This window comes from Carica papaya, chromosome 1 (assembly GCF_054855325.1).
Source record: "Carica papaya isolate Zhongbai chromosome 1, ASM5485532v1, whole genome shotgun sequence".
NCBI classification, from domain to species: Eukaryota; Viridiplantae; Streptophyta; class Magnoliopsida; order Brassicales; family Caricaceae; genus Carica; species Carica papaya.
The window spans coordinates 191,487-218,028 of NC_142309.1; the positions used below are offsets into that span (position 1 = coordinate 191,487).

General features: G+C 34.6%; 4 protein-coding genes and 1 long non-coding RNA gene across 5 annotated transcripts; 2 read left to right on the forward strand and 3 right to left on the reverse strand.

Annotated features, from left to right (window-relative positions):
- The first annotated feature begins 1,069 nt into the window (after positions 1 to 1,069).
- On the forward strand, positions 1,070 to 8,527 carry LINC1 (little nuclei1). Its single transcript, XM_022032273.2, has 8 exons — positions 1,070 to 1,712; positions 3,049 to 3,258; positions 3,739 to 3,992; positions 4,126 to 4,396; positions 4,470 to 4,553; positions 5,013 to 7,114; positions 7,482 to 7,641; positions 7,882 to 8,527. The coding sequence occupies exons 1-8, from the start codon at positions 1,467 to 1,469 to the stop codon at positions 8,131 to 8,133; spliced, it is 3,579 nt and encodes a 1,192-aa protein (XP_021887965.2). The 5' UTR covers positions 1,070 to 1,466; the 3' UTR covers positions 8,134 to 8,527.
- A 960-nt stretch (positions 8,528 to 9,487) lies between these two features.
- LOC110807218 (uncharacterized) lies at positions 9,488 to 10,572 on the reverse strand. Its single transcript, XM_022032275.2, has 2 exons — positions 10,065 to 10,572; positions 9,488 to 9,761 (listed from the first exon to the last, which is right to left on the reverse strand). The coding sequence occupies exons 1-2, from the start codon at positions 10,501 to 10,503 to the stop codon at positions 9,742 to 9,744; spliced, it is 459 nt and encodes a 152-aa protein (XP_021887967.1). The 5' UTR covers positions 10,504 to 10,572; the 3' UTR covers positions 9,488 to 9,741.
- Positions 10,573 to 10,733: 161 nt separating this feature from the next.
- Positions 10,734 to 11,594, forward strand: LOC148269037 (uncharacterized). Its single transcript, XR_015813991.1, has 2 exons — positions 10,734 to 11,231; positions 11,339 to 11,594. It is a non-coding gene; the product is annotated as an uncharacterized LOC148269037 (long non-coding RNA).
- A 2,571-nt stretch (positions 11,595 to 14,165) lies between these two features.
- On the reverse strand, positions 14,166 to 18,467 carry LOC110807227 (cyclin-B1-2-like). Its single transcript, XM_022032290.2, has 4 exons — positions 18,235 to 18,467; positions 17,730 to 17,830; positions 14,977 to 15,074; positions 14,166 to 14,525 (listed from the first exon to the last, which is right to left on the reverse strand). The coding sequence occupies exons 1-4, from the start codon at positions 18,358 to 18,360 to the stop codon at positions 14,425 to 14,427; spliced, it is 426 nt and encodes a 141-aa protein (XP_021887982.1). The 5' UTR covers positions 18,361 to 18,467; the 3' UTR covers positions 14,166 to 14,424.
- A 6,397-nt stretch (positions 18,468 to 24,864) lies between these two features.
- On the reverse strand, positions 24,865 to 26,244 carry LOC110807223 (transcription factor CYCLOIDEA-like). Its single transcript, XM_022032281.2, has 2 exons — positions 25,166 to 26,244; positions 24,865 to 25,080 (listed from the first exon to the last, which is right to left on the reverse strand). Exons 1-2 carry the CDS (start codon positions 26,127 to 26,129, stop codon positions 25,040 to 25,042), a joined length of 1,005 nt encoding a protein of 334 aa, XP_021887973.1. The 5' UTR covers positions 26,130 to 26,244; the 3' UTR covers positions 24,865 to 25,039.
- Between the last annotated feature and the right edge of the window lie 298 nt (positions 26,245 to 26,542).

Sequence of the window (26,542 nt, forward strand, 5' to 3'; positions counted from 1 at the left end):
TCTGGACTGTTGAAAGTACACCTGATTTGGGATTTTGAAGATGAAGTGCACAGCATAATGGTGGGTCCTCTCTGCACTCAATCCCATGTTCCCCATTAACACGTGGTTTAAAAGTATAATTACCTTAAAAAATATAATTTACATTTAAATTTATATTTCGCTTTAAAAAGTTATTCCTATTTATTTTTTTTTAATCCCATTATTTAAGTTAATATCTTGACATTTCTACATATTTACACATTTTTAAATTTTATTAATAAATAGCTAAACTAATTCTAAAAAAATAAAAGAGATATTTTTATTATAAATATTATATACAAGTGATATATAATATTATTTAATAATTTTTTTTATTTCGATGTGAATTTATTTAAATTTTTAAATTCATTCAAATTATATTGTGATTATGTATATTATATATATATATATTATTTAATTAATTATTAAATATATAATATTTTATTAAAAAATAATTTAATAGACTAATTATTTGTACAACATGTAAATAATTTCTTTTAAAAAATAATAATATAAGGTAGATTTGGTTTTTTTAAAAATAAAACTTGGATTTAAGTTATTAATCGTATTTATTCATCAAAATTACATGTTCTTCATTGGATTATATATATATATTTTTTAAATTTAAGACATATATATATATATATATATCTACAGAGAGAGAGAAACTATGATGGGTGGCAAGCATGAAAACCACGTGGGACAAAATAGATGCTTATCTATCCACAGCCTAGATCGCGTCATCCCAACTTAACAGCTCTCACACACCGTGGCAAAAGTATATTCCTTATTCTTTTCTTCTACATTTCCAAAAACGACAGATCTCGAAATTACCCAAATACCCCTATTCAACTCCGAAACAGCCTTTACCAACCGTGGGCAATTCCGTCCTCGCGGGGGAATCCCTCCACACAAAAGGAACATGTGTGAAAATCCAAAACTACCCTTGCAAAGTACTTCAATAAATCTCTATCACAAGGACAAATATGTAGTTTCGTATAAGGAGTTCCCGTCGGGCCCAGGACATGAGAAAAGAAAGAACGTGAGTGATCCGCGCACGGCACACAAAAAGGAGAGAGAGATAGAAAGGCGTCTCTGTATCGAGACGTTATCGGATTTCAAATCATTTTTTACACGCCGGAATTTAGGAACTCCATTCGAGTCCGGCACATAGGGTTTTCAAAATTTCAGGAGACAGGGAGAGAGCGGAGTTGAGAGAAAGAGTTTTCAGGTTGGGCTCGTTTTCTTCGTCTTGGTAATTTTACTTATCGGATTTGCAGTGAACTCTAGTCGGAATTCAGGAAGGTCCATTTCTTGAAACGAAGACGGTTTTTCTGCTTCAAGTTCTGTTTTCTTGGAGAATCAGGGGTTTTTTTTGGATGTATGAAGTTGAATTTGGGATCCGTGAATTGGGGTTTTGCTGAGTGGCAGATTTGGGAATTCTCCTGATGTTTACGCCGCAGCGAAAGGCGTGGCCGGGGTGGTCACTGACGCCTCTGAAGAGAGGCTCGGGGCCGGACTCGACCCCGATTTCCAACGGGCCAAATCTAAGTGAAGATGGGACTGCAGGAAAGGGAAAAAGCGTGGTCTTTGTGGAACCGGTAACTCCACCTTTGGGTCGGGTAAGCGAGAATGCAGTCGGGCCTGTGGACCCGGAAGCCTTGACGTATAAGGTCTCGAAGCTGGAACAAGAGGTTGGTCGAGACTGTTCTTACAATTTATTTGACTTGCTTTTGGCTTTTGTGATATTGGAAGCTCTATTTGGTACTCTTTCCATTTCCATTTCCAATTTTTTTTTTGTCTTGATTGCTCGTGTTCCTTATTTGTCTTTTGGTTTTTGACTTTTATTTTCCTACAAAGGGCTTTCTACGGAATTAGAAAATAGGAAAGAAGTATATCTTTTATTGGGTATTCCACCCATGATAGTGTTTTGGAGGTTGCTTAAATATGGGGAACAGACCGGATTGCGTCTCAAAGAAGTAGGGACCTCAAAAGACGAGATTTGAACTTGTAATGGCTAGGGAAGAACAGTTGAGTTTGATATCTTGATTGCTAACTGGTCTTGTGACACTATGATCTGCTAGTACGGTTACCAAGCCCAGGAGTGGTAGATTCAATTAACTAGAGATTCTGTGAACTAATCGTGCTACGAATTGGGACAGATCAGTAAATCAGTAAAATGTGATTCATATAAGACATAAATACTCCGATCTCCAGCCCTTTTCTTGGCAGCGTTGTGATGATGGTAGCCTTATCCTTAAATTGCTCCTTGACATTAAAAGTTATGAAAAATTGGTTGTAATTGTCGATTCTGAAGTATGAGGAAATGGGTAGTTCTTTTTTTTTTTTTTGTGAAATAGGGGAAATGGGTAGTTCTGATTGCAAGTAAGATTTCTTATTATTTGTTTATCTTTTTTTTTTTTTATATTATCAACTAGCATATATCACTTTTCTGATTTTATGGCTATTAAATTGAAGTCAGGTGTCATTTTCAAGATCATGGTATTTCAAATAAAGTGTATGACTAATCTATATGTGCATGCATTTTTATTTGTAAGAATTGAGTTGTGAGGTGTGAACTGATTCTAAAGTCACCTAAGACTTTGTACATTTTAGCATTTTTTTTTTTTTAAGTCATGAATGCTTATATTAATGAATGGCTAAGCCGTCTCTCTGTCTCTTCATACTCTTTTTTTGTATTTTCCCCTATATTTCCATTTAATTCTTGTTAACTATTGCATTGCCTTCATTTTTTTTAATGTTTGAATAGTATTATAAGAGTTATTTTCTTTGTGTTCCTGAAATTTTCTGCCAGTTGTGGGATTCAATTGCTTCATAATTAGTTTGGTTAGTTATACTTTTGCGGCTATGTATTGTAGTACATATGTGTATGTATGGTATTGTAAGATATCTGCCTATTTTTTGAATAATTTGGTCATTTACCTGTTTAAATTTTGTGTTGTTTTCTTTTTTTACTTCTCAAAACAAAGTTCTGTGTTGTTTTGACTAATTTAATCATCTTTTTGACAGCTTTTTGAATACCAATACAATATGGGACTTCTCTTGATTGAGAAAAAGGAGTGGTCTCCTAAATACGAAGAACTTAAGCAAGACCTTACGGCAGCCAAGGATGCCCTAAAACGTGAACAAGCAGCACATTTAATTGCAATATCTGAAGTTGAGAAGCGAGAAGAAGGTTTGCGGAAAGCTTTGGGTGTTGAGAAGCAGTGTCTACTTGATGTAAAATTCCCACTCCCATTTCTGATATCTTTTCTTAAAAGGAAATCTATTTGTTCTATTCTGGTTATCTGTTGCTCTCATGTAAGAATCTTTCTATATGCTTTCACTATAATGGACAAATCAATTAAGAATCCATAAATTTGGTTGTATGAGGCTACCGTATGTGGAATATATGTATTTGAAATTTGAATTTCTATAGGTTTTTCAGTGAATTTTTTTGTTTGCTGATATGATTCACATGCACTGACACCAAACTTAACAAAATGCAATTTCATTTTTATTTGAGGACAGACTGGCATTGGTTTTGCTGGATGGATTCTATTAAGAGTTTCTCACCTGTCCCTGACTTACTTCTTTTGAAATTACTATTTATTGTCAGGGGCTTGAAATTGTTTATTATCCATAAACAGAAATAACGGATGCCATTTCAGAAAAATTTCCTGGTGTTTTCTAATGCTTCGGAAATTTTGTTTGCTGCAGCTAGAGAAGGCTCTGCGTGACATGCTTTCTGAAAATGCAGAAATCAAGTTTACCGCTGATTCAAAGTTGGCTGAAGCAAATGCTTTGGTAACTAGTGTTGAAGAGAAATCTTTGGAGGTAGAGGCTAAGTTGCATGCTGCTGATGCTAGGCTTGCTGAGGTGAGTAGAAAAAGTTCGGAGATTGAAAGGAAGTTACAGGAGGTGGAGTCTCTGGAAAATGCACTTAGGAGGGAACGTTTGTCCTTTATTGCTGAGTATGTTCAGGGATCATGATCTTGGTTTATTCTCCTTTCTAATATATGGTTATTTTCAGAACTTTCTACTGTTCTAATGGTTCAAATATTATTTTCCACATATCTTTCTAAGTTAGTTTAATTTTTAAAATAGACGAGAAGCACACGAAACTATTTTGTCAAAGCAGAGAGAAGACTTGCGAGAGTGGGAGAGAAAATTACAAGAGGGAGAAGAGAGGCTTGCTAAAAGTCAAAGGATTATCAACCAGAGAGAGGAGAGGGCAAATGAGAATGATAGGATCATTAAGCTCAAGGAGAAGGACCTTGAAGAGACACAAAAGAAAATTGATGCAGCTAAATTAGATTTGAAGCATAAAGAAGATGATATAAGCTGCAGGCTCAAAGATCTAACTTCAAAAGAACAGGCAAGTGTGTGCTCAATTGCAATTTGTTAAGCATCTAAGAGTTGCATCATTTATGTGTTTCATATGGATGCAGGAGTGTGATGCTATGAGAAAGAACATAGAGATGAAAGAGAAGGAATTGCTTGCAGTAGAGGAAAAGCTTAATACCAGAGAAAAGGTTAGTTTTTGAAATTGGTTTTGTGACAGAAACCTGGCAAATGTGGCATAATTGCTGGAATGAATTTATTTAGTGTTATGCTTTTTGTCTTAGTTTGCTATGATGCCGTTTGGGTTGTGTGATTGGTCTAACACAATCCATCCTACAAAGCACTTCCTAGGTACCAGCTTAAGGTATGTGCCTGGCCTGTTGCATTATGCTAGCACATATTATTGTTTTAAGAATATTTTTTTCTCATTTCTGATGAGAGTTTCCCCAGAGGGGCATTTTATGGTCTGGCTTTTTGTTGATTTGTTTGTCAATTTCTGAATCAGTGCAAAGAATTGGGCATGCCTGTGTATGAAAATGTTGTATCAACCTGTTACGGTATCTGCAGAGAATTATTGTTATTATAGTTTCTGGGTCTTTCATCTGTTGTTTGGTTGTAAATCATAGATTTGATCTTATTCTGTTGCTCAGGTTGAAATCCAGAAACTCCTTGATGAACACAATGCTGTTTTGGATGTCAAGAAGCGCGAATTTGAATTGGAAGTTGATCAGAAGAGAAAATCTGTGGATGAGGACATGAAAACCAAGGTTAGTGAAGTGGAGAAGAAAGAAGCTGAAATAAAACACATGGAGGAGAAGGCTGCAAAACGAGAGCAGGCATTGGATAAGAAATTGGAAAAACTTCAGGAGAAAGAGAAAGATCTTGACTTGAGACTTAAAGGTTTGAAGGAAAGGGATAAGGTTCTGAAAACTGACGAGAAGAATCTGGAGAATCAGAAGAAACAACTGCTTGCTGGTATGGAGGAGCTTCAGGGTCTTAAAAATGAGATTGAGAAGATGAGATATGATAATGAGCAGCAGCTTTTGAGGATACATGAAGAGAAGGATCGCCTCAGGGTGACTGAAGAAGAGAGGTCTGAGTATGTCCGTTTGCAAACAGAATTAAAAGAGCAAATAGAAAAAAGCCGGCTTCAGGAAGAACTGCTTCTAAAGGAGGCTGAGGATCTGAAGCAGCAAAAGGAAAATTTTGAGAAAGAATGGGAAGAGCTTGATGAGAGAAGAATGCAAATTGATAAAGAGCTGAAGAGTATCGGTGAACAGAAGGAAAAGTTTGAAAAACATATACACTCAGAGGAGGAACGGTTAAAAAAGGAGAAGCAGACAGCAGATGAGTACATAAAGAGGGAGCTAGCAGCTCTTGAGGTGGCAAAAGAATCATTTGCAGCAACTATGGAACATGAAAGATCAGTTATGGCTGAGAAAGTTGAAAGTGAAAGAAGTCAAATGCTCCATGATTTTGAGCTTCAGAAAAGAAAATTTGAGAGTGATATGCAAAATAAGGAGGAGGAGAGAGAAAAAGATCTGCTAGAGAAAGAGAAATCATTTGAGGAAGAAAAAGAGAGTGAACTGAGCAATATAAACTATTTAAGAGAGGTAGCTCGGAGGGAAATGGAGGAAGTGAAGTCAGAAAGAGTTCGGATGGAAAAGGAAAAGCAGGAAATTGATGCTAGTAAAAATCATCTTGAAGAGCAACAAGTTGAAATTCAAAAAGACATTGATGAGCTTGTTGTCCTTACAAAGAAATTGAAGGACCAACGAGAACAGTTTATCAAGGAGAGAAACCGCTTTATTTCATTTGTTGAGTCTCATAAAAATTGTAAGACTTGTGGGGAATTGACTTCTGAGTTTGTGCTTTCTGACCTACAATCATTGCAAGAGATTGAGAATGCAGATGTCCTCAATCAACCAAGACTAGCTAATCATGTTCATGGAAGCTTGGTTTTGTCTGGGAGCCAAAATGATGAGTTGTCGCCGAGTAACATTGGTTCAGGATCTCCAATTTCTGGTGCAACTATGTCGTGGCTTCGGAAATGCACTTCAAAGATACTTCAACTCTCACCAATCAAGAGAATGGAGCCCGCTACTGCTCATAATTTGGCAGACCTGGCATCTCCATCTGCTGAGCGAGGAAATATGGATGATCCATCAAAGAGATTAGGTTCCATTCAAAATGAGGAAGAACTATTGTTTGCTATTGCAAATGATTCTTTGGAATTTCAAAGGGTTCAATCCAACACTGGCACCAGAGATGTTGAAGTTGGCCATGATCCATCAGATGATGACCAGAGCAATGTTAAGAAGGCACCAGAGGTCCCTGAACTCTCTCAGCCTTCAGAGAGAAATCAGGGTCAGAAGCCTGTCAGGAGGGGCAGGGCCAGAGTGAGTAGAACACGTTCTGTAAAAGCTGTTGTTCAAGATGCAAAAGCTATACTTGGGGAAGCGTTAGAATTTAATGACACTGACCATGTAAATGGGGATGCTGAGGATTCTGTCCATGTACCTACTGAAAGCCATGGCGAATCTAGTCTTGCTGATAAAGGAAGTCTAAGAAATGGAAAGAAGAGGAGTCGTGCTCGGTCATCACGAGTCACTGTGAGTGAGCAAGATAACCATGGTAGTGATGGGGGCTCTGATAGTGTTACAACCGGACAGCGCAGGAGGAGACGACAAAAAGTTATTCCTGATGTGCAAACCCGAGGCGAGACTCGTTATAATCTCCGGCGACCCAAAGTGTAAGTTCCTTGTAGCTTAACTATTCCCTGGGAGAATTTGTTTAGCCTGGAGTTCCCATTTACTGATCAGTGTTTTTAAATCGATTAATTTACTTCTCAGTTGTATGCTGTGTGAATATCCATTCTATTTGATCTTCAATGGATGTCCAATATAAGGGTCATGTAACATGTTCTCGGAATTTTTCTGACTGTTTTATGTTCCATTCAATATGCATTTTGGTATAAACTCTGGCTGTTTACTAATCCGAACTTGCTACTTTTGGCCTGTTCGTTCAATAGGTCACATGATTTAATGAAACTTGTTCAAAATTTCATGATGGTGAAGCATCTAATTTCTTGATTTTTTTTTTGTTGGATCATTAATCAGTGGAGTGGCTGTTAAAAAGGATTCATCTCGCTCGAAAAAGGAAATTGAGAAGGTTGACGATGTTAGAGTTGCAGAGGATAGAATAGTTTATTCCAAAGCTGCTCCTTCCTCTTCAGTTGGAGTTGCTAGTGAGAATGGGGGAAGTGCCTACTTAGTGAAGGTAAGAACCCTAAATCCAGATTGATGAATACATACTTATTCAGTATTTCCTTTTACATGCTCGTGGTGTGTGGAATATGTGGTCTGACAATCTGAGAAGTTGACAATGGAAATTTCTCAGTATAGAGTTTGAGTTTCTGTTTTCATTTTGTTTTGCCATACCTCACTTTTGAAGTTTGTTTGGCAAAACATCCGTCCTAGTTCCTTGGCTTTGTTTACGGAGTCTCTCATATTGTGACAGTGTGGGACAACGGTGGATGCGACACCAGAAAAGAAGGTTCAGAATGTTGCGGTGAGTGAAGAAGTGAATGGAACACGTGAAGGGGATGCGGAGTATGGTGATGGAAATGAATACAGTCAGGGGGATATTGCTGTGGCTGTTGAGGTTGAAGATGAGGGTGAGAGCGAGGATGATGATAATGACCAAGAAGATTCTGAGCATCCCGGTGAAGTGTCAATAGGAAAGAAGCTGTGGACTTTTTTCACAACATAACGTGGAACGGTAATCCTCATTCAGCGGAAATTTTAGCATGGCCTTGGGTAGGAATCAATCAACCTTTTCAAGTTGGGTTTTAGGAGGTTTTGTCTTTCGGGTTAGTAGTCATCAGTGTTAACCATTTTTTTTTTTAAAATGTAGTTATAGAGTCGTGAAGTCTGAATTCAGATTTATGTATTTGGGGTACTACGATTTCCAATCTCAGTTTAGGAGTTAAATAATGTTTGGGTTTGTTTTGATTTGTCAGTAAAAGTGGTAGATGATTCGAAAGTGTCAATGCCCAGTGAACATTTTAAACACTGGAATTGCTTCCATATCCTCATTGTTTGTACCAAATGCTAGTATTTCTTTCTTTTTGCTGCAATGATTGTTGGAAAGTATGTGTTCGCAATATTACTCCCTTAAATATATCACATAGTAATAGTTGGACTTTTAATTTTTTACCCTTGTGGAAGTGAAAGAACTATCAAGACTCAAAGACTAAGATGAGTGAGTACTATATATATTTTTTGAATGACACAATGTTTGATTTTCAATGTTGTATAAAATTAGGTAGTGGGAAATCTTTAACAATTGTTTTTTTTTTTTTTAATTATTTGGTTTTAAAGATCTGATAGCTGAGGGAGCATGTATGTATATATATGTATGTGAATATGAATCATTCTGCTTGTTAACATATATATATATATATATATATATATAGATAACTTGCTTTGAAAGTATACTGGGTTTTAATTTATTGAAATTGAATCCTAATTTTAAATATATATCTAACATTATATTTAGACATTTAAAAATAACTTCAAAGTTGAAAGGTCTTTGTGCCACTCAATACTATTTTCTTTCAAATTTCACATCTCTCCGTTATGAAAAACAAGTCTTACTGAATTTCGCGGAGTTAAAGTTCTAATAATATAATCGAAAGAACTAAATCTAATCTGAAAGCAGATTTATTCAATTTTTAGATAGCTTTCGTGAATCGTCATATATCGTGATTATTGATTTCATTTTGTCCTTACGGATATGATTAGTTTTATGTTAAGTTAATCATGTCTTTGTGGAATTATACACCTTAAATAAATAAAGTACATGATTAACTTACAATTTCAAGAGACTTATCAGCATCCCTAAAGGTATACATGAATGTTTCATTAGCTTCTAATATCATCAATCGAATTAATATTAGGCTCTTTAAGAATCAAACTATGTTTTCTATAAGAACGTGAAGCGGTCAATCAATATTGCATAGTAATTATTTGTAACATATTCATTAGGTGTTTATGGTATGAATGAAGCTATAGAGGATCTGTCAAACAAAATAGTAAAATATTTTTTTACCAGTCATTTTCAGTTGAGTTTACTGACTCTCTCTCGTTGTATATATTTTAATCAGAAATAGGTAGAGTACAAACATTCATTAATATAAGTTAAACTATTTGCACATAGATAGTGATCTAGCAGTTTAGATGCATAATATATGGAGGAAGAAAATCCTCCAAGACTGGAAGAGAAACCTCGAAATCATAACGAAATATATAGAAGCTCCGAAAATGTTCTTCAGATGGATAAAGCTTTTGGCCCCTAGAGCGGTGGTAGCTGATAAGATTAAGGGAAAGGGAAAGGACCTGGTTTTCAAAGATAAATAAAATATCAGATGTTAATTATTTCAACAGTGAGAGTATTCATTAGTCTATAAATCGAACCAAGTATATAAAGTAAATTCTATATGAATTAAAGTTGGCTACTCATCCTATGCATAATTAACGAAATAGTTGATAAAACAAATAATAATCCAAAGTTTTTTTTTGATTATTTGTGAAAATTTTGTTCTATGTAGTCTGGATGGAGTATCGAACTAGACGAAACTGAAATTTTTGTCTCCTAACTTCAAAATGAAGACCAAACAGAAAAAAAATAAAGTTAATTACCTGGCGGAGGAAACGGCATATGTAGAAATGGATGTGGAGGAGGTGGAGGAAATGGAGGAGGTAAAAATGGAACGGGAGGAGGTAGAAGAGTCGGTGGTCGAGGAAAGAAGAGAGGTCTTGGTCGAGCAAATACGAAAGGGTGAGGTCGAGGGAAGACACATGGGTTTGGTGGTGGTAGGAATGGCGGAGGAAAAGAGTGAGGTGGTGGTAAATTGTCATCGTCATAGTCAGTCTCAGTCTCCGGCTCATCATCACTAGAATCTTGATGTCGCTTCTTTACTACCACATTATAATTCTTGATAGTTCTTGCGTAAACTGTTGGACTGTGAAATTTTTCTGTCACGTTTGATGTACTATGATTATTATCTCCAACTGTATTGCTTTGAGAACCAACATCGCCATGAGTATTAAAACTACTCCCCCCTCTGTGAGGTTGCATGGCTGGTTGGCTGCTCTGGAACTCCTAATATTTGTACTGCTTAATTATGGTATATTACGTTCAGTTGTCTGCACCATTATATATACAGACGCAAGCTCCTGAAATAGAATATTTTTACAGCACCCCTAGCTTAATCGCAACGCTACATAGTATCTTGTTTGGATCAGAAGGAACCCTCTTTATAATGTGTATGTATAATAATTTATATCGGGGGAATGAGAATTGAGAAACGAACAAAATGGATGATAAATGGGATGTAGGGGTCCGCTGGTGTTAGTGGGATATATGCTTGGAGAATAATTGGAGTATTTATTTATAATGATTTGAATAGTTGGTGGTTTGAGGAACTGTAAAAACAAAGAGAAAGAGAATTAAACTAACGTGTTTTAGTCATATATTCAGTGTATATCATCGTCTTGTGCAAATTCATTATATATATATATATGTTTCTGGAGGAAAAGAAAATAATTAATTAACCAAACAACAAGTAATGAGATTACTGAAAGTAACTCCAAACATACTTGCCCGTGGCAGCCGATAATTAGCGTCAGTTTTGGAATTGATAAAAAAAGAATAACAATCTGGGTTTTTGATTTTGCAGGTGCTTGTCAATGCCCCATGGCGGTACTCGGTCTTCAATCAGATGATCAGTCCTTTCCTGACGTAGAGGACCAAGAGCAAAGTTTGTGTTTGCAGGGCCATTCAGACCTGCTCGAGTCCCTTTTCAAGTAAGTTTTAAATTCTTCGTCCATACTTTTAAGTTCTACTTTTCAGCTGCTCCAGATTAAAAGTTTCTGCAACTTCCACCATCTTCATTAATATTATTCTGGTGCAGTCATGATTCAAGACAGCTGCTCCAGATTAGAAGTTTCTGCAACTTCCACCATCATCATTAATATTATTCTGGTGTAGTCATGATTCAAGACAGCTGCTCCAGATTAAAAATTTCTCTGCGTCTAAATCTTTTGTCATAAGAGTTCGAATATAAGAACTTGTTTTTATAACTTATGGCCAATCCATTCCCAACCACCAATTTTACTGGTATGTAATATGCAATATCATTAAATAATCCAATATTATTCTTTATATTATATTATGTTATCTTAAATCGTATTATATTATTTACAAACGCAATTATTATCTAGAATCAATTAATAGTAATTTAATTTTTAAATCTTAAAATAAAATATTCTTATACCATAAGATTTAACTTATTATTCAAATAAACTTATAAGTCTAGTGTGATTTAGATATTTCTTTGAACGTGAATTTGGATTCCTGAAAATCATGACCAAATATTCTTGTAAGATTTTTTTTACTTTCTATGAAATAAAATTTGCTCGAGAGAGAATTTAAAATAACCAAATGAAAAAAATGGAATTCCATTAATACCTAATATTACCGTATTGAATTAACTTCCAATTTCAATACAACTTATCACCATATCTAAAGATATACATTAACGGGTTATATCTGTCTTATGCTTATGTTAAAAATTTATTTAAGTACTTAATACACAAGATTTTTAAAACATATCAAAATAATCATGTGTGTGTTATATATTAATATATATGCAAGTTTAACATGCATATGATCGTATCAAACAAATCATATAATTATATCGTAATTTGATATAACGTTTTTAGATTATATAATAAAAAATCGAACGAATCGTATAATTCATATTTAAATACTTGAAATTATATGTCTGTGTAAGTAAAGCATTCAAATTAGCAATATTTTACACTTTATTTTCGATTATATCACATAGTACTTAGCACTGAATTGGTTTGCTGAGTTTCATCGTATGTTTATCTCTGTGACAAATATTGGGTTTGGGAAAACAAACAAACACAAAAGAAGATATTTCGTAGATGTAAAAGAAAATAAAAACCATGATATAATTATACAGCTTACAAAGTTTCGAAGTAAGATAATTATATGGAAGTTCAGAGATCTAAACCCTCCAAGATGGATGAGAAATTCAAAATCATGAACAGGAATACAAGAGCCAGAAGGTTCTTCAGTTGGGTTTAGTTCTCGATCCTTAAAATGGTGGTAGCTGATAAGATCGACAACGATAATTCATCTAATTTATAAGCAACAAACAATAATTTAATAGTTTTTGTGTAATGTTTTTTATTCAGTTTAGATTGAAAACCGAAGTAGATCGAAACCAAAACTGTTAGATTTCGTAACTTCAGATCGGTAAAGAGACTTAAGTATAAATATTATTGGATCTGCTTCGAACCGAAGTTACAGATACTTTTTTAACGATGGAAAAGAGAGGTAAATACAAAAGAAAATTACCTGGTGGAGACAAAGACCTACGTGGATATCGACGTAAAGGAGGAACTGGAGGAAGACGGTAGGCCCGTGGCGGAGAACGGAAGATCCGTAGTGGTGGGGAACGACAGAGACACGTCTTGGTCGAGGAAAGCCACGGGGCTCTGGCGGTGGTGAGTATCGCCGACGACGTGGGTAAAAAAAGGTGATTCATCATCGTCACTGCTGTAGGACTCATCATCATTACTACTATGATCACTAGACACATCATCGAACTTTCTCACTTCCTCTAACTTTCTTATTATCACATTGTAAGTTTTGATAATTCTTGCATGATGTGTTGGACAGTGAACCTTTGTTTTTTTGAACTTGGATGAATCGTTTAAGGTTATTATTTCCAAATGTGTTGCTTCGAGACTCGGCATTCCCATGGGTACTGAAATAACTCCCACTGCTTTGAGACCCAGTACTGCCATGGTTGATAAAGTTACTCATACTGCTTTCAGACCCAATATTGTCATGAGTGATAAAACTACTTCCACTGCTTTGAGACTCAATACTGCCATGGGTGATAAAACTACTCCTCCTGCTTTCAGACCCAATACTGTCATGGATGATAAAACTGCTCCCACTGCTTTGAGACCCAATACTGCCATGGATGATAAAATTACTCCTCCTGCTTTCAGACCCAATATTTTCATGAGTGATAAAACTACTCCTGCTGCTTTGAGACCAAATATTGCCATGGTTACTAAAATTACTACCACTTGACATCTTCCTTGACTTCTTTTGATGAGTTGACCTCTTGCATGACTGGTTGGCTACTATAACTCTCGTTATTTATTTATTTTTTTTATTGCTTGCTTACAGTTTACTATTTTCAGTTCCTCAGTTCATTATATATATATATATACACACACACATATAGATGTAGACCCAATTCCCTGGAATGGAATATCTATCTACACGGCACCCTAGCTTAAGTGCAACGCTGCGTACTATCTTGTTTGGAATATTTTATAAGGAACCCTCTTTATATTCATATATTATTCTCACTGGGAATGAGAATCGAGGTATGAACAAATGGAAGATAAAGGTGTGTATTGGGATGGGATATGTGCTTGAAGAATAAATCAGTGGACCAGGCACAAGTTTTAAATATTCTGGCACGCCTCATTATGGGAAAGTTTCAAGTTCGATATATATTATTTATTTTTAATAATTTCAGTAATCTCAATTCATCTCAATTCAAAATGTAATTCTTATAGCTCTATAAAAAATATCATTTTATGCCAACAAAATTACGTAGAATTGAAGAAATTTTCATTCAAAAGATTATGAAAGATCTGCAAAATGAATGCGATGAGAGAAAAACATGGGAAACGTAATACTGAATTCATATCATAACATTTGATCGCTCGGACCGCAGTTTTTTTCATGCATAATTCAGATGCTCGCCAATAGCTTGTAGTTTGTAAATAACATGGGAAACATAATAAAAATGAACTTCCGTCTCACATGTTAAACTATGATTTCAATAACACCGAATGTCCTCGAGTTTCAAAAGAGAATATCCACAACAAACTTGTCCCAAGGCAACACTTCCCTTTTTGATTTGCTGAAGAAAGGCTTGAATCATATGAAGCTTGGACTGACTGGCCCCTTCGACAGGCCAATTCGAACTTCCATCCCATGATGCATGTCAAGTGGCCGGAAAGTCTCAGATTCATGAGGGTCTGTAACCACAAGCAATAAAGTAAACAAGTTGAATCAAGAACAAGCAAGAAAACACCAGAAACAAACACTTTTCCCTGCACTTCACTAACAGGGAATAACCACCTACAGACTATATGGACAGATTACAACAACATTAAAAACAAGAATTCAAGACTTTCAATATGGCTAGAAGGACGATTGCTCCAGATTCCATGGTTTATAAAACTAATGCTAGAGATTCTCAAGTCTATGATTTAAAAGCTTTAGTTATTTTTACTCCGTAGATCTACACAAAAACCCCTGCATCCTATACAGCACAAGAATACAAGTGATAGTCCTGATGCAGATATGCTGCATTGCTAGAGTAGTACTCCTCTTAATTCATTTTACAGTTGGTAATCATTACTAATGTTGCCATTTTACAGTTAATATCTGCTAAATAACATGTACTCAACACTGGAATATTATTACCATTTAGGTAATCCTCAAAACCAAAGTTATCCAAGCTCCCGGTCAGAGCCTCCAAGCCAACCATTGATGAGGGAATTGCTCCTGGAGGCCTCTGAAAACTGCAAAATTTCCCACGACATATAAAAGCAATTATTGAAGTGTGTTTTTAATTCTTATCAATATCAAAACAAGGAAAAATAAATGCTCAGTGATATTAGATAATAACAATAAAAATCATGCACTCAAATCAATTGATGGATCTTACTGAGAAATCAATGTCTAATGGAAGGGCTCTGCCAAATTTTTTTAGGTACAGCCAGATATAGAACCCATCATTGATTTGGGAAACAATTTAACAACAATAATAACTAATGTAAATAGGAAATATAAGACTAATAGTAAAAATCTAGTCTGCAACAGAAGACAAAATTTAATCTTTTTAGATGCCTCATCTTCTAGCAATTTCCTACTTCCTCCCAAGCTCGAGACAAACTCAAGCAGTAGTTTCTTTTTTTTTTTTTTTTTGTTTTTCCTAATCAATTGGATTACAAAATAAACCTACTGATTTCTTTGCTCTCCACTTCTCAAAGGACCAAAATATTGTTAAGTTGCACATGCCAAATACTTCTTAATTGACTATTTAAGAAGCTTCATATGCGAACATCAGCAGAAACATTCAAAATACCCTTGCGTCTTTAGTCAAACTTTTAGCTTTTATATTCTCTGGCAATAAACTCTTCCCACAAGTGATCGTATCCTGCATTCTCAACACCACAAGCTAACTTAGCTTCAGCCTTCAGGACATGCCTAAGATATTGGATAAGCATACTCGTTTCATATAAAAATACAAAAATTCAATAACATAATCAGAAGGGATCTTTCGAGAAAGGATATCCAATCTTTTGCTTTGATGAAGACCTAGTGCTAGTGGATGATTCATTAACACGACATATTATTTCAGGAAATATTTTCCATTTCAATAAAAGAATAGCTACAGTAGGATGGTTGATGAACGGTAATTCCATGTGCTGAATGCAGTCAACAAGTTCACACCTAAAGCAACAAGAATTTTTAAAAAAAATAAAAATAGTAAGGTATGATTCATACGCAAGCACCAAGGAGAAGCAAAACCGTGTACAAAAATATTTACAAATGGATCAATATGTCAATAATGTCCCCCAATTTCTCCAATAAATGAAAAGGATGATCCATAATAAAAAAACCAAGGATCTGGAACCATCTATCTTTAAGCCTACTGAAGTCATCTTCCACCCCTTTAGAAGCTCTCATGTTTCTCTCTTTCCACACCAGCTAAAATATAGCAAGGGGAATTAGGCTAATGTGTTCCTTTCCTCTACTAATATCCTTCCACATCTGGATTTCATCTCTTACTGAACCAGCCATCACCCAATTGATGCCCATAAGTCCATAAGCAAGAGTCCACAATTTATACACAAACGTACACTACAGAAAGATATAAGTATACAACTTCACCTCTCTTTTGCATAAAAGCACCAATCCAATATTCTCACCCTCCTGATCAACTTGTTAAGAGTAATAATACACCTCTGACCAGCCTCCAAGCAAAGAAAACAGCTCTAGATGGGGTATTAATCTTCCAAATTTGCCAACAGGGGAAGCTGATATCCATGGCATCTCTTTTAATCAAATGGCTGTAAAATGACCAAATCGAGAGGGATCTTCTATCATTAAGTCTCCAAATCATTTGATCTATTACTCCTGTTGAGTCTAACTGTAGTATGGGTTTGGAGGAGGATCTCAAAATCCCTAACTTCTCAATCATTGAGATTTCTCATTACCTCCACATTCCACTCCCTTCCCTCCAAATGCCACCATAAGACTCATGAATCGAGATATTCTTCTGACACAGAATGGCTTAAATCTGGGGAAGTTGTCCACTGAGTGACCCCCCATTCAATCAAGCATTATGCCAAAAGCTAATCCTGTTCCCAGTGCCAACTTTCCAGCTGATATAATCCTGAAATTTGTTCCTGCACATGCATATTTTCTTCCCTAGCCCCTTCCATGGGGTCTAGACGAGAACATGGTATATCACCCTCTATCCATGGATACATGGATTAACTCATCAACAGACTAACAAAATTTTGAAAATACAAGACCATCTCTAAATGACTGATAATCTGCTTTAGATCAAGCACTCAAGTAGTTACCTCTCCATTTCGTCACTTGGGATAGTTTTATTCATGGTTTAATTGGCCCTTCTTTCCACTGGTGCATATGTAAAATTACATGTTGGTCCAAGAGCTAACTTACAAAAAATTTTCTCTTATAAGAACCTCAAGGGGATTTCAAATCATTACCAACTCCACTTTTCTCTTTCCCCACTTTGTGTAGGTGGGGGGTGTTATACCACGTAGAGTTCAGATCAAGTTCATGTAAAATATTTGAACTTCTTGTCAAGGTAACCAGTCATTATGAAACACACACAAATAAACCAATATTTGCTCTGCTAATTCCTAATCTTCCAACCAACTTAGTACTTCTCTGCAAGAATTTGGCTTAATATCTTCCCTTTTAAGATTGATTTTCTTCCATTTGCACATTACTACCCCCGTTCCCAACCCTGATTGGACAATTTCTCCAAACTCCTTATATCTAGCTGATCACACTTATTTTCCTATTTGAAGCCTTTAGAAGGAAAATTATTTAGTAAGTTGTAGGAGAGAAAAACCAAAAGCACAAGAGTTTACACAAATGACTCGATAAAAATTTGAAGAGCTAGTAACTCATACCGGGAAAGAATTTGTCTATCCAGATCCATCTTCAGGGGAAAAGCCGTTCCATAGGTATTTGCAAGAAGTTTCCTTTTCATCTCTTCTTGTGTTGCTCTTGCCTAAAAACCCCAGAAAAGAATTGAAAAATAGTATTCATACATATATGTGCACATATTAACATATGGGAAAAAAAACAGAAACCCTAAGTTTAATTGCCAAGAAAGCTGAAAGCTTAAAGCAAAAAGAAAAATAATAGGCTAAGGTCGTACGAAAAATTCCCAGCAATACAAGAAGAAACCAAAGACAATATCCGACTAAACCCTGGATTTTTGCGTTTATGGCCTCTAATTATCCAAAAGGAAGGAGAAATGGCGAGGATTCAACTAAAACAGTAACAAAAATCCTAAAGTTATTTTCTGCCTCATCTCCTCGCACTTCTCCAATAACCAAACAGAACGAACGGTGCCGCTGTAGATACACATGTATATATATATATATATAGAGAGAGAGAGAGAGAGAATACAGTTTGGTAAGCAGATTCGAGAGGGTGAGATCCAACAATGTCGCTTTTAACTCCATGGAGACCGAAACGAAGAGCATCGTTTTGGATACCTCCGATTTCGTGTGCTATGGTCTTCGGTGCTTCCATCTTGTTTTCTTCCCTTTCTTTCGTTACCCAGATTTTCTATGCAGTGAGACTTTCTGAGCAAGCAATAACGTAGCGACGTCTTGAATAAATAAACAGAAGAGGGCGTTCTTCTTCTCCATTTTTTTCTTTTAAAAAAAGAAATACTTACAGTCAATTTGGTTTCTTGGGCTTTAAAAATATAAAAAGCCCAATTTCACAGACCACGCCGGCCCAATTTTCTCTCAGCTTGTTTTTTTTTTTTTAATTATAAAACTTCATTTTATAAATTCACTTTTTTGATGTAATATAATTCTTGTGTATCTTCAACAAAATATTATAATTACAATCTTAGAAATAAAATTACAGTGTGGTTAATTTATCTAACTAAACCTAAGATCTGTGTTCACTAGGTTCTGGATAGCAGCAATGGGAAATTACATACAAGAAGAGAAAAGATTTTGGATTCGATACTTTTTACATGATCTTCAACCTGGTCAACTCAAGATTGGAGTGACCCAGAAGAAAAAGATTTAAATGGAATATAATATTAGATTCACCGTCTACGTCCCACCTAATTCCTCCTCAGTCATCTGTTTTCTAAGTAGATTTGAAGCCAGTTTTTTATATTATTATTAGTGTTTGATGTTTAATTATTATCATTTTTGAAACTTACCGTACCCCCGTCCACGAGCCACTGCCACCTTACGCCTTCCCTGACAAACACAACTCATAGTCTACTTCATGACAGATTCTAACACAGTAAACAAAACCCAACTTGTAGAATTTCTCATCTCCATGTCCATTACTGTCAAACCCTGAGCTTCTCAGATCATTCTTCTTCTTCTTCTTCTTCTTCTTCTTCGTGTATTATAAAGTTGGTCATGAGTATTCTATATCTTCTTTTGTTTGATATTTGGTTGGTTTCCGCAACTGTTGGACGCTGTGGATGGAGACCTGGTATTGCAGAGTTGAGCAAGAAAAGAACAGCTCAGGTACTACTTGTTCGACAGCATGTCTGACCCAAAGGGGAAAAAAAAGAAAAAAAAACAAATAACAAAACCACGCCGTTTAATTCCGCTCTGTGTTTTTGGTTAATTATATTTCCATGTACTATAATTGCTGAAAGTTTTCAGTAAATATTATCTTGTTTTATCAATGGGTACATATTAAAGAGCTCGATCCACTCACAGATACATACATATACACACGCGTATCTATAGTTATGATTATACGTCTTCATTTTGCTCTGTTGATGTCCTGATCAGGTTCATTAACGCTGACGGAGCTACGTAGACTCAGGTTTCAGCCGAGTTAAAAGAATATATATATATATCTCCATTGTTACAGAGTAGTTGTTGAGGTTGAGGAGTGATACGAGGAGTATGGTGTTGGCACAGAATTGACATCATGGTGGAGAAGAGCGTAAGAGAGATGGACTCAAATCACAGGCACCGATGCACAGTGGTTCACCTTGTAGTTCAAAATTAAGTATGGCAAGGTACGTTACTCTTACGGATTTTATTTAGACTACAGTATATAGGCTGATACGATATAATTTAGAGGTTTTTTGTTTTAATATTCAATGCTTTTAGATTATTTTTAATAATTTTAGTATTTGTTGTTTAAGCAATTAATATAAAATCTCTAATTTGAATACGCAAACTGTCTAAATCTTAAAATAGTTGATATATGAAAAAACATGTTAAGATCACTGTGAGTTTCACCATATAAATCATTCATGTCCTTTCTGGAGAACAGCTGCAAATCTTTTTAGTACAGCTCCTTTCTAATTATATCTTACTGTTCTCGATGGACTTTTTACTTTCACTACGACAGCTGATTATTAAATTAATACAAATCCAAACTGAACATATCAAACGTTATTATAACAGACTTGAAGTCATTTTAATTCATACAAAATGATTCGATAATTTAGAAGACTGTATATGGAAGTAATGTAGTATCTACACTGAAGCAGTTTATATATCTGTTATCTACTTTACATATAAAGTCAATTGTGAGAAGGCACTGTGATATATTTAGCTGATATACTGTCTGGTTTTCAAGAGAGGAAAGAACTATGTATGAAGAAGCTTCTGTCTCAAACTTTTCTTGGGGCTTGCATTCACCAAAAGTTTTTTCAGTAATTTATTTTTACTGAACAGGAAATCAAAACACGAATCTATTGCTCATTATGTGCTGATCTACCAAACACTCATCAAGCATTATATATGTATTCCAGATCCCTCTGAAGCAATCTCTAAGGTAAGTGATTAAACTGCAGAGCTCCTTAGTTAAATTTCCTTAATCAAAACTAAATATATAGATATACATATGTATGTTTATTGTGTGTGAGAGCGCATATGTATGTCCAAAAATGACCTAAACCCTCAAATCAAGAATTGCAACCGTGTTTAAATGTTCAAATACTTACTACTTCTAATACCAAATAGAGATATTATTTTCTTACTATATCCACGTATGCAAGAACAAGAGTCTTAATCTGTAATATGTCAAGTGTAAAATCTCTATATGAATCTGTATAATATTCATCCTCTTCTCTATGTATGTGTGTTGTGTATCAACAACGTCTGGTTTATGAAAAACCACAAAGATTTTGTTTCTTATGTGGCTTCACTTGGCCACACAAATCCTACCAACCTTTCCATATATTCTTTGTCTATAGAAGGCAAATGCACATGTGTTGTCCAGCAAAATGGTGTATGGAAAAGAATAAGAGAAGGGAGGTTGAAGAGTCTAATTCATATGTAGTACATCCAGAGACGAACAAGATTGGGGCTTATTATCCTTTTGTAATCTTGAGCTTGTTTGGCGTCTAAATGTCGAGCTACATCCAAAACATATTATCTAGGAATGCCATCCATAATTCCTGTATGACAAAGTCCCACCTAGTCCCTAACAGGTGAGAACATGCTACTTATCTAGGCTTCATTTGGTTTATCTTTAATTTAGCATTCCAAACCTTTAGACTAATCTATAGGCTTTCAACTATTAAATAATTGGTTTCTGTATATCTTTGTTAGTAATATCTATCCTCCATAACAGACGAGAATATCAGGTCTAAGTGGGTTATTAAAGATTTATGAGATACTTATACAATATTTTCTCAACCTAGTTGGTGATTTGATTTAAAGTGATACATACTTTATGCATGTTAGATTGATTGAATTATTTATGTTAAAAATTGTGCATGCTCTCATCTTTCTAATTTTATTGCTTGTGGAACTTTTCTTGATAAGTTGTATGAGTTAAGCTTTATTGTTATATCTATTCAAGAGAAGAATGCACAAAAAAAGAGAATTTCAAAAGTTAAGTCTAGAAAACTAAAACCCAATACATTGTTGCCCGCACCATAAACTATACATCTGCCTCCCTATTATGATGTAAAATAAGACATACTCAGGAGTTTTGAGCTTTAGTATGGAGATTGATTTCACTATGTAACAATGTATGATGACTTGTTTGTTCAAGAGAACCTTGACAATGTTTTAAAAATAAAACTTGAAAAGATGAAAGATAATAATTGACTAATCAATCAAAGGAAGACAGTTAATTTACAAGCTACTTGGGCATGTAAAGATAAAATATTGGGAAGGGGCAAGCAATCGAATGATATTAATGAAAAAAAAAAAGGAAGTCAAGTTATTCATGGCTTATCAAGAAGATGCAACCACATGCAGTGGCATCTAGTTTTTAAACAATAGATACTCTAATCACAAAATTGGTCTAAAATTACTATTCAAACAGTTTGATGAGACATTCAAATTAAGTGACACTTCGAGATAACAAACAGATGCAAGTAAAGGAAAAAAGCACCGTGGCAATCAAAAATAATCATGGTAAAGCAAAGCTTTTTTATAATGTCTATTTCATTCTTAGTATGTCACAAAATTTGCCAAGTGTTTAGGCAAATCATAGCTAGTGAATAATATGTTCTTTTTATGATGCTTCACGTGTGATTAGAGATTAAAAAAATTAGATCAAGTTATTATTGAGGTACAAATAATAAAGAATAAGTTATTTTCATTTGAAATATTTACTGTAAAAAATTATACTATTGTCGTAAAAGAAAATAGTGAGTCTAAACTATGACATGTACGATATAGACATTTAAATGTTAAGAACTTGAAATTGTTGAATAAAAAAGAAACGATCTTTAAGCTACTTAAAATTAAAAATTTAGATTTCTGCAAAGGATATGTATATGGAAAACAGTGCAAAAGGTCATCTCTAATTGAAGATCTAAAAGAGCATTTGAACGTTTTAATATCATACATGCTGAGTTGTGTGAACCCATAAAAACAAAATCTTTTGATAGGAATAGATATTGTTTATTATTGATAGATGATTGTAGCTTGAATGAGTTCAATCTACTTCTTGCAAGATAAATTAGAAGTCTTCAAAACTTTCAGACAATTTTAAGAATTTATAGAAAAAATAAATGAAAGAAACATAAAAGTACCTCATACGGATATAGATAGTGGGTTTATTTCCAATGAATTTAATCAATTTTGTGAGTAACAAGGCTTATGCAAGGAATTACTACATTGTATACTCAACAACAAAACAGAATGGTTGAACAAAAAATTTGAAAAATTGTAAAGATGGCAAGAAGCTTGTTAAATGCTAAAGGACTTCCAAACAAATTTTAAGCAGAAGTTATTTCAATTGTAGTGTTGGGTTTATCTTCATTAAGGAGTATTATGAACCAAACTCTATATGAAGTCTGATATAGTACAAGGCTCTAGTGAATCATTTAAAAATTTTATGTTCTATTATCCATGCTTTGATGGATTTACATACTCATAATAGACCTGAGTTATTGTACTAAATTTAAAAAATATAAGTTATACAACCCTATTAGTGGTAAAATAATTATCAACAAAGATGTTATATTTGACGAAGAAACAAACTAAAATTGACTTGAAAACGATGATGTTGTTGATTATAAAGTTATTTACATTAAAGTGTGAACAAATGAAGCTTCTCTAGCTAGCAAAGTGATACTAATTTCCCCAAGTCTATCTAGCATAATCCTTTTAAGTTCAACAATATCTAATCCTTTTAGTAGCAACAACTCATCTTCCTCATAAACTTTTTCATATAAGAGTATTGGATACTATTCACTTGTTGAATTTTTTACTGCTTAAATCTAGTAAAAAATTAGGCAATTCAAAATCAAGTATGATTTTTCCCTTTGCTACATAGAAGTTGAGCATATCTTGAGCAATCTATGGGGCATGCTATTGAAGGTCCTGAGAATAAAGTGTTTAGACTAAAAAAACTATTATATACACTGAAGCAAGCACCAAGAGCTTGAAATAGTTTGATTGACAAGCATTTCCTAGAAAATGGGTTCTTATGATGTATACATGGGCATTCTTTTTAGGTAAAAGAGAATGATAATTCGTTATTTTTATTATATCTACATGAATGACATCATTATAGCAAGAATATATGGAAAAAGGTTTAGGTAAAGCTTGATGTAACTTGGCTCAAGAGTTTTATGGGAAGTTTGAGGTAGTTGACTTACACAAGACCTAATACTTTGATATGTTAACGGTAATATTAATTATAGAGTGTCTTCATTTGAACTTGAGTTAATGGTTTACTACATAGAGTTTATAACTTAAATACAAGAATTACTAGTTCAATAGTTTTCAAACACAAATTGTGAGGAATAGAGAGTCAAGTCAAAAATTGTAGTAAGTTATTTGAATCTTTATATATAGCTCAATAATTATATTTTCTTTTATACGAGATTGAAATATTATAGTTTTTACGATTCAAATGCATAATACTATTATTAAATCTACATATCACAGTTATAAATTTTAAATATGTCTCAATTTGATAAAATCAAGCTCAAACTTATTCTAATATCTTATAAATTTCGTAACTAAACCACTAGCTTTATATTCAAGTTATTGAAAATCTTGGTAATATAAAACACTTGTTGTTATGTTTAAGAGTGATACAACTTTATTATTTAAAGAAGCAACTAATTGTTATATTGTCTATTTGTGAATCATAATGTTAATACATCTGGTGCATGCCATTTATTTCGTTGAGAAGACTGTTGAAAGAGCTATGAAGCGAGATGCGGTCGAAAGATATTTGATAAATGGTTAATTACTATGTTTACTGAAGTAAGCATATCGATATCGGGTTTGCATATCCTCTCATTCACAAGTTCACCAAGTTGAAAGCATGAATCAAGAACAATACTAATTGTGAAATTAATTTATGGTAAAAATAGGACAATTTTGATCTAAAAATTAGACTTTTGGTTCTATGCCATCTTATTTGGAATATTTATATGAATTATGAAGAGGATTAGACTTTCACTTTCGGTTGATATTTAAACTAAATTATCTCATATGTATAAACTAATTATTATTAAATTAGGGCAGTCCTTGATAATAAATAATCATCTGAAAAGTAAGAGTTCATATCCCCAAAAAAAGAAAAAAAAAAAAAACTCATCTGAAATGGGAGATGAAATTAACGAAAATAGATATGGAGAAACTTCATTATATAATTATTCAAACAGTTAAATCCTTAAAAAGGGTCGTCTCTTATTTTGATCTTATCTAACTTGGAGAACAAAAGAAATTAAACAGCAAATTCTAAATACTACAATGATACCTTGCTCCTTAAATTCCAACGAGTGTATCAGCTAGCCAAAAGAATACGGTCGTCCCAGTTCTCCCAATTCGCCTGCAAAAATTTAAATTACGACCCAAATATTAAGCAAAGATAGAGTGGAAAATCTGAAAATTGGATTTGCAGTCTTGGACAGAACCTGAAGATCGATTCATAATTGTACTAGCAGAAAAAGTCGAGTGAGGCATTGCAGTGTGATAAATGTCCCAGTTGTGAGGCACATTCGGAAGATAATTGATGTTGTTGCAATTTAGATCTCCTGACACTGTGAGATTTTGCTGGTAAGCAAAACTTGAATGTGGCAGCTTAAACTTCCTACTGATCAAGATTGAGTCCTGATCCGTATCATCTTCTTTAAGCACTCCATGAGCTATAACCTTAACGGAGGATGTCATGTTTTGGCCTGATTTTTCAATTGATTCACATTGGGCCAACGACTTAGTTAGCTTGCTGGTGCACATTTTCTCTTTAGTCCTCTCCCTTGCTCTCTCTCTTGCCTTTGCTCTTGATTCTTTTGCAGCTTTCTGCAGCTTTTTCACTTTTTGTTCTTTGCAGCTTCTTGAAATCGGCCCCTCTAGATTCTCACTTTCAGATATTGAGGAAGAAGATAAGCTCTTGACAACTCCACTGTTAGAGTTGCTCTTCATCTGAGCCAATTCTTTTATGGATTTTCTTGACTTTTTGAGCAACCAGTCCAGGGTTTTGCTTGCTTTGTCAAATCCTAACATGTCCTGGAGAGCAAAGAACTTGCGGGCTATGTCAATGGACAGTCTCACTCTCCGATCTCTCAGACCTTGAGCCGTGAAAATCTTGCTGTGCCTATCTTTCTTCACTGCCTTCGTGGCTGGCACAAGGCTTGAAAACCCAGAACATTGATCTCCATTTAGATTGCTAATAATGTTCTTTTCAGTCAAAATTGTTGCACTGTTTTGAGGAAGATTGCTTGGCCAAACTGGAGCCATGAGAAGTGGATCATAGAGATGGTGAAGGAAAGTAGCGTCACAGGTTTCATGGCCAGAAAGAGGGGGAAGAAGGTGGTAAGATGAGGATGGAATGAGGAGAGAACTAAAAGGGTTGGTGTGAGTACTTGAAGAGAACATCATTAATAGTTTAAACAAGCAATTGAGGCATAGGAATTAAACCCTAGGTAGCTTCTTAAAAAATGGAACTTGATGGCCTGAGCTACTCCCGTTTGAAACAGTTCTTTCTTCCCATTTTTATATCTCACTTGGTTTCAATTCTGTCCATGGAATTGGAAGAAAAAGTACATGTATATAATTATATCTATGTGGTTAATTACACAAAATTCCAAAAATTGTTATATGGATCTTGATGTTTTTGACCACCAGGAAAAAGTTAGATACAGTGGTAATAGGAAGTGAGAGAGAGATAACGGGGCATATACATATGGAGACAGTTCTGTGCCACTAAATTTGGAGGCAGCACAAGCATGGTAGGGACTGGTAAAAATGTTTTCACGCTTTTAATCTCGTTAGTTTGGGGTGAAGAGAGAGAT